Below are 8,542 nucleotides of genomic sequence, written 5' to 3' on the forward strand. Positions count from 1 at the left end.
TTTATTATATTATTAATTTATTTTAATTATTATAGTAGTAGGTATATATTATTTATGTCAAATTGTTATTAACATTTGAGTCGATACCGACTTAACGTAGAATGATGTGGTACAAATAGGCAATTCATGGTATATAAATAGACAATATCATAAAATTTATTTAAAATTTATTAGTGACATTGTGTAGAAATTCGCTAGACTAAATCGGTTTAAAATTATCCCACATTATCCCGCACCGGGATAATGAACTATGTAAATGATATGGTGCAAACATCCCGATGCATTATTTTTCACACCGGTTTAGTCTAGCGAATTTCTTAACAGTAGAATGATATTATTACAAATTAAAATTTTTTTATAAAACACGGGCAAATAATAAATTTTTTTATAGGGTTGCTATTGGTTACAAAAAATAAAATAGTTATTATGATTGAATTTAATTTCGGACGTGTATTTTATATTTCATCAATACCATCAAAATTACTGTGTTATGGAGATTAAGATTAAATATGGGATAAATCGACGGACATTAATTAACGGAAAACGGTTTATTTCAATATATTATAATAATGGTTGGATATAATTTAAAACAATGTACTACAAAATCATCAGTCATAAATAGATTAAAAAAAAAGTCAAGAGCACGATACACCTTTTTATATAGCAGTTATATATTATGTTAAAAAAAAATTATTACGTGTTCTTTAAGTTTACGTATTAGGCGTAATCTTTTCAAAAATAAGCCCAGTCCTAAGTACAAATAAATGTTCAATGTTATGAGTAATATTTTAAAAATCGAATACCTAAAAGTCAAAGTTAAATTAAAAATTTTTTTTTAAGTTTTGAACATAGATATAGATGAATCATTTGAATAATCATATAGGTTTAGCATTTTTAACGGGCAACGAAGGGGACGGGATCAGCTGGTATAAAATGTAATAATATTCTATATACGTAAGAGTTTAAAATCCCCACGAACAATATTACGTACCTTTACTTACATTGAAAAAAAGTAGTATCGCTAATATTTTACCAAGTAGATAGCGTTACATGTTTACTGTGTACTAATTTAGTAGGGAAGCTATATAAACCAATAAACCTATTAATACAATTATTCCGTTCTACTGACTATACCAGTTACTGAGTTACCACTTATCCGCCCTCATAGTCGCTTACAGTCCTCTCTATCATATAGTCCGTGGTATCAGTGTATTACTGCAGGAATCAGAATGACAGGATATTTACCCTTTTATAGTTGAGAGTGATTTCTAATAGCAAATTTGATCTAGTTGATACTTCAACGGAGTCATAATTCAAATCTTAAAAGTAAAAATTCTCAGTAAATACTTACAATTTTTTAAAGTAATAAAATAAAATTTATACATTTTTCTATCAGAATTTTTTTAACATGAACTAAATTTCAAAACGTTTTGGCTCTGTTATGTGTTATTCATACAGACATTTAAAATTTTAAATATTTTAAGTATTTTAGATTCTACTGTAATGAAAAATCTAAAAATTATATGAAGACCGTTTTTTACAGTTATTTGAAGTTCATGTTTGGATGAAATTAGATATTCAAACAAAGAAGACCGATTTTAATTGTGTGTTATAATTTAAAAATATTATTCGTGGGTACTTGAAACTTCTGAAGTATATTATTATATACAAATTTGATAATATACAAATATTATTGATTCAACCTACCGGCTAGGTCCCGTATTAATAACAATATAAATATAATATAAAATATTTTAGTTTATTTCTTTTACTCTCTATTTTGTACACCCTCAAACTCATGATATAATAATAACTATAAAATTGTTTATAACCTTATAATGTAAATATTATAAGCCAATAACATTTGTTGTTAAGGCTTTAAATAAAACAAAATAATAATAATAATAATAATAATAATATTTTAGGCAGACAAACCTTTTCCGCTCAGAATCATTATTTGTATACAATGAAATTATATTATTTAATTAAAATTTAACACGTCCATCACAGTAACCCACTTGTAACCAGTGTTCGGACTTATCTAGATAATTATTTGTTCATCTTTTATCTTATCTAGATAAATAGTTACAAGGTATCTAAACGTTCATCTTAGATCATTTTTTTACTAATCTAAATAAATTCATCTAGATACATTTTTTATTGATAAAAATCGCGAAATTGTACCAACAACAAACCGTGGTACTATCATAGATATATAATAGTATACTTTAGAAATTTCAAGTACCCACAAGTAATATTATACAATCACAACAAAATAACTAAAATAGTTATTCCAGGTTTTTTAATATGTAATTTCGTCCAAATTTGAACTTAAAATAATAAAATTACTATAAAAATAAACTGTGCTTATGTATTTCTTAGAATTTTTGGTAACAGAATTAAATATTTACGTGGAATCTTGTTTTAATTTTCAATCCTTAGATATAAAAGTTGAACATTTTATAAATTTTTAACTACAAAATAATTATTCAATTTTAAATTTGATAAATTTTGTCAAGATTTTAACTTTAAATGCTTATAAAAAAAAACTGTGACTAAGGATTTTTAATATTTTTCATCTGCCTTTGAAACAATATACTTGGAGCCTTCTATTAAATTTTCAAGCTTTTTTAATCAACAAATAAAATTTTATTAATATTTTAGGAAAAAAAACTAAAAAAAAAATGAAAACTGACAATGTCCGTAAAGAGATCAAAATAAGTCAAAATATTTTGAAAATTTTATGGTGTATAGAAAATGCTAATATAAACATTCAGTCAAAATTTCATGTATCTACGGTCATTTATTTTAAAGTTACACCAAAAACCAAATTCAATTTTGCGTAAAAATTCCCGTTTTTCCTTAATTTTTCTTTAGTTTTTCTTGGCGCTTTTGAAAATTACTGGGAAATTTTGACCTCCCCAATGCACCAACGATATTCAATTTCCAATCGAACAAGATACTGAAGTTGAAAATCGAAGCATTATTTCGACTACTTAATGTGAACGCAGACACAAAAAAAAATTTAAAAATTTAAAAATTAAAAATTTAAAAAAACACACATCATTGTAAAATCAATACATTCATCGTTTCACTCAGAATCTAAAATAAAATTAAAACACACATCATTATTGTAAAATCAATACAATTCCGCTCAAAATCTAAAATATTTTATTTAAATTATTACAAAATATCACAGATATTATACAAGTGCTTGCATATGAAAAAAAAATCCGTTTTATGTTATTTAAAATTAAAACGTTATACAATTTTTTCGTTTATCGTTATTCAGAATTAAAACGTTATCCAAGTTTTGCGTTTATCGTTATACAGAATTAATACGCTAGGTATCCAATTTTTGTTTATACCTTTAAATTCAATAATTAAATATCCCACCATCGCAACTATCAGCTTAATAACACATTTTGTTGTTTCCATTCCCTGAAATACTCCTAGCCAATTAAATTGCAACTATTGTCGCGCGAAGTTTATAAATAGTAAGTATATTTACGACGGATAAAACATTAATTTAAAGATATCTATTAGATAAATACGGTTTCACATAAGTTTTTTCAAATAAATATTCATAAACTAATTATGCTATGATATATAATATATTAATTATTCTGATTAAAATATGCAAAATTATGTAAAAACGTGAACATACTTACGGACTATCGATGTACCTATATTTAGACTAAAGAAAAACATTTGCTAATGCTTAGTAGGTAGTAGGTTGGTACTAAGAAACACTAGTCCTATTAATAATAATAATTAATAACAATATCAAATTATTTCTTATTATTTCCACATAGCAAACATATACAAATCTGTATACGCAACTGTTTATAACTAACCTATACTTGACCTTTACTTGACTATAACCAACCTTCTTAATAAATATATTTTTATTCAAACACATTTTAACTCATAGTAACTTAAATAATAGTTTATTCTGTAATTAATATAGTACAATTTATTAAATTTTTGGAGTCCTTTCCATTTAAATATGCATACTTACTCAATTTGTGAGTATACAACAATAGTAATTTATTTTTCTAAATATAATAGGTGCGGTATGTTGAACTAATTTTTGTCAAAAACAATTCGCATATATAATTAGTATATTCTTAGTTCTTAGTTAATTAGTATAGTCTTGTAAAGAATACTTTTATTTTGTATTCGGAATACATATTCGAATAAATTAGAATTAAGGTATTCAGAATACGTATTCGAATAGTTCTTAAAAAATATATTCAGAATACATAGTCGAATACTTTTTTTCACAACTAATTCCTGTCAGTTTTTGAATGGTTGGTATTTTATTAATTAATAATAAAAATACATCGTAATCATAAGTTATTTATACATTTTTACCACGTATGATACGGGATACAACACATTGGTGTTTATAAAAATGATCATAATATCATGGGCCAATAATCGATAATATATATCGTTCATAGAATAAACTTAATGTTCATGATTTATAATATGTCTTCTCAAAAATTTAAAAATATTTTTCTGAATTTTTTGAATGTATTCGCGAATACATTTATTCGAATACTTAACAAGACTGATTATATATTATAGCATAATTAGTTTTTGAATATTTATTTGAAAAAACTTATGTGAAACCGTATTTATCTTATAGATATCTTTAAGTTAATGTTTTATCCGTTGTAAATATACTTACTATTTATAAACTTCGCGCGACAATAGTTGCAATTTAATTGGCTAGGAGTATTTCAGGGAATGGAAACAACAAAATGTGTTATTAAGCTGATAGTTGTGATGGTGGGATATTTAATTATTGAATATAAAGGTATAAACAAAAACTGGATACCTAGCGTATTAATTCTGTATAACCATAAACGCAAAACTTGGATAGCGTTTTAATTCTGAATAACGATAAACGAAAAAATTGTGTAACGTTTTAATTTTGAATAACATAAAACGGATTTTTTTTTCATATGCAAGCCCTTGTATAATCTGTGATATTTTGTAATAATTTAAATAAAATATTTTAGATTTTGAGCGGAATTGTATTGATTTTACAATAATGATGAGTGTTTTAATTTTATTTTTTATTTTGATGTCTGTCATCACCGTTAGGGGCAGTAAAACTGCTTCGATTTTCTTCAACAGTATCTTATTTGGCAGGAAAGTGAATCTAGTTGGTACATTCAGGAGGTCAACAAATTAATATTCTTAGGCTAGGCTTATTATCTCTAGCTGAATTTCAAATTTTTTAGTTTTTTTTCCTACAAATATCAATTGAATTTTTTGGGCCAAAAAGAGTGAACATTTAATACGAGGCATCTGATATATTGTTACAATATCAGTTGAAAAATATTAAAAATACATACGCATACATTTTTTTACAAGCATTTTAAGTTTGAATTTCGACAAAATTTATCTAATTTAAAATTGAATTATTATTTTGTAGTTAAAAATGTATAAAATGTTCAAATTTTTATAGCTAAGGATTGAAAATTTAATACAAGGTTCCACTTAAATAGGTAAATATATAAATGACTTTATTAATAATATCATCAAATATACTTAGTAATATCATAGGATGACTGTCGTGACTGACCGTTTTCGCTCAGAATCGTTTTTCTTATTCAATGATATTATATCATTGAATTTAAATAAATTTAACACCATCCATTATAGTGACCCACTTATAACCTACTGTACAGCAGAGCGACACCCACTTGCCCACTTTTTATATTTTATGAATAAAGTTTAAAAATTGTAATATTTAGGTGATTTTTATTTTATTATGTTAAATTTAGTTAAGGATAAACCTACAGAATTTTTTTCATTTTGTTATAAGTTCCTTAAAAAGTTATAATACAAATTGTAACACGAGTCTTTTGTTTGGTAGTTTTAAAACTTATACCCACCTGGGCCTTTAGGGCCTCAGTCCGCCCCTGGGTACATGTTTTTTGAAACCATTAGGTTCGTGTGCGGTGTGCCATTCAATCCCATTTTTGCAAAATATTTACATCTATACATTTTATGAGCTCGCTCAGCACAACACGAACATAATATTATTATTTTGTTAATGTTTAATTACACTGAACATATTTCTTATAACTTTTTTATGTGCCTATATATAACAACACTAAATATTATATCCTTACTCAGAATTATGTAGAATGTTAGAAATAAGCTAATAACAAAAATGGCTAAAAATTAAAGTAATTATTTTTTATTTTTTATTTTTCATTTAAAACTGCGTACCTAATTGATGACAAAAGGCCCGGTTAACGTACTTCGTATATAATAGCATAGCCACAAACGGTTTATACAAAGAATATAGTTTTTTTTTTGTTTTAAAGTGTAATAATTTTTATTTTCGTTTTTGTAACATTAGATACAGCCAGACGAGAGATATCTGAAACAGCATGTGATGTTAAGAAGGCCTTTTTGTCGATTCTATTGTGCAAAGAAAGTCTTCAGGATACGCGTTCGTCAATCGTTCACGGACGTTCTTGTCAAGCGATTTTCTATCTTGTTCACGTTCCGAGCGCACCACCACCACGTGGTCCAACTTCCGGAGGTTAGGCAAAAAAGAGATAACTGTGCTCCGGTAACACGGGAGCCCGCACATAGGATTTTTGTGCAACGTCAACGTCCGCAATTTATCCAGTTTCCGTAGTTTGTACGAGTCCACAAAGTCTTGAATGTTGTTCTTGTGCAAGTACAACATTGACAAATTTGGAAAAAGCAGGAATTCCTGGAACCATTTACATCGTTAACGGCATCAATAAAAATGTATGCTATATAGAATATAACACGGTTCATGAATAATTCTATAGAAACAAAATAAATTATGGTGCGCGAGGATAAAGGGCATACCTACGTAATAATTTTAAAATTAGATATATGCATGGCCATCATGTTGGGTCATTTTGAAAAGTCACTTAAAATATCTCAGAAAATCTACAAGAATATTGAAAATACATCATAATTCAAATTATCGGTAAGTAGTAATAAAATATAAGTTACAGACAATAACAGATTTGAACTAAATCGTGCATGATTTTCGATTAATGAGGCTATACTTATAGATGATTTTTTCAGATGCAATGATTTATCAATACTGATATTATTTATTTATTTACGTTTACTTTTAGATTCTGAGTGAAACAATGAATGTATTGATTTTACAATGAAGTGTGTGTTTTTTTTTTGTGTGTCTGTCATCACCTTTTAGGACAGTAAAAATGCTTAGATTTTCTTCAACAGTATATTTTCTGATAGGAAAGTGAATCTAATTGGTACTTTGGGAAATCAAAAGTAAAAATTTCCCAGTAGTTTTCAAAAGCACCGTGAAAAACAAAAGAATAATTAAGGAAAAACGGGAATTTTTACGCAAAATTTGTTTTCGAGAAAATTGATTTTGGTTTTTGGTGCAATTCTTAAACAAATGACCGTAGGTACATGAAATTTTAACTGAATGTTTATATTAACATTTTATATACACCAAAACATTTTCCAAATATTTTGACTAATTTTGAGCTCTTTACGGACATTTTTAGTTTCCATTTCTTTTAGTTTTAGATTCTGAACGAAGTGATGAATGTATTGATTTTACAATGATGTGTGTTTTTTTTTTTTTTTTTTTTGTGTCTGGCGACTACTTTTGGAGCAGTAAAAATGCTTCGATTTTCAAAAGTTGTACCTTTTCTGAAAGGAAAGTGAATCTAGTTGGTATTTTGGGGGGTCAAAAGTGAAAATTTCCCAATACTTTTCAAAAGCGGCAGGAAAAACCTTAAAAAAATAACGGAAAAACGCGAATTTTTACGCAAAACCAATTTTTGACAAAAACGAAAACTTAATTTTACTGTAACTCAAAAAATAATTATTGTAAGCACTTGAAATTTGCAACAGATGTTTATATTAGCGTTGTCTATACAGGGTTAAATTTTCAACGTGTTTCGACTTTTTTTGAGCTATTTATAGACAAATGAAATTTTCAATTTTTCTAAGTATTTTTTTTTAAAATAACGATAAAAAATTTTTGGTTGGATAGAAAACTTTGAAAATTTAATACAAGGTTTCTTATAAGTTGTTCTCACAGTGATAAAAAAAAATCCAAAATCGTTAGTCACAATTTTTTTTTATAAGTGCTTAAAGTTTAAATTTATACGAAATATGTCAAAATTGCGAAAATTTGCAAGTAATTTTGTGGTTGAAAAATCGTAAAATTTTTTTCTTTTATAACTAAGCTTTTAAAATTTGGTACAAGGTTCTCCATAAGTTTTTCTTTAAATATCTGTAAAAAAAACTCAACCGGACTAAGACAAAAAATTTTTAGGAGTGTTTGAAATTTAAATTTTTACAAAACCGCATTAAATAACGGTTTAGCCTCAAACGATTTTTGATATTTGTTATTATTCAAAAAGTATGAGTCGTAGACACTTGAAAATTTTACCAGTTGTTTAAATTGACATTTTCTTTATATAGTTTTATTTTCAAAATATTTCACTAATTTTTAATCTATTTATAGGCAATTGAAATAATCGAT

General features: G+C 26.2%; 1 protein-coding gene across 2 annotated transcripts in view; it reads right to left on the minus strand.

Annotated features, from left to right (window-relative positions):
• Positions 1–6,222: 6,222 nt before the first annotated feature.
• LOC100571742 (leucine-rich repeat-containing protein 51-like) overlaps positions 6,223–8,542 on the minus strand; it is a 10,423-nt gene continuing 8,103 nt past the window's right edge. Inside the window, exon 3 of one of the 2 annotated variants that reach the window (XM_003244454.4) lies at positions 6,223–6,748. In XM_003244454.4, coding sequence (XP_003244502.1) covers positions 6,425–6,748 — 324 coding nt within the window. In that variant the 3' untranslated portion in view covers positions 6,223–6,424. The remainder of the gene's footprint in view (positions 6,749–8,542) is intronic. The other variant, XM_016804329.2, reaches the window with a different exon arrangement.

Source organism: Acyrthosiphon pisum, chromosome X (assembly GCF_005508785.2).
Source record: "Acyrthosiphon pisum isolate AL4f chromosome X, pea_aphid_22Mar2018_4r6ur, whole genome shotgun sequence".
Classification (NCBI taxonomy): Eukaryota; Metazoa; Arthropoda; class Insecta; order Hemiptera; family Aphididae; genus Acyrthosiphon; species Acyrthosiphon pisum.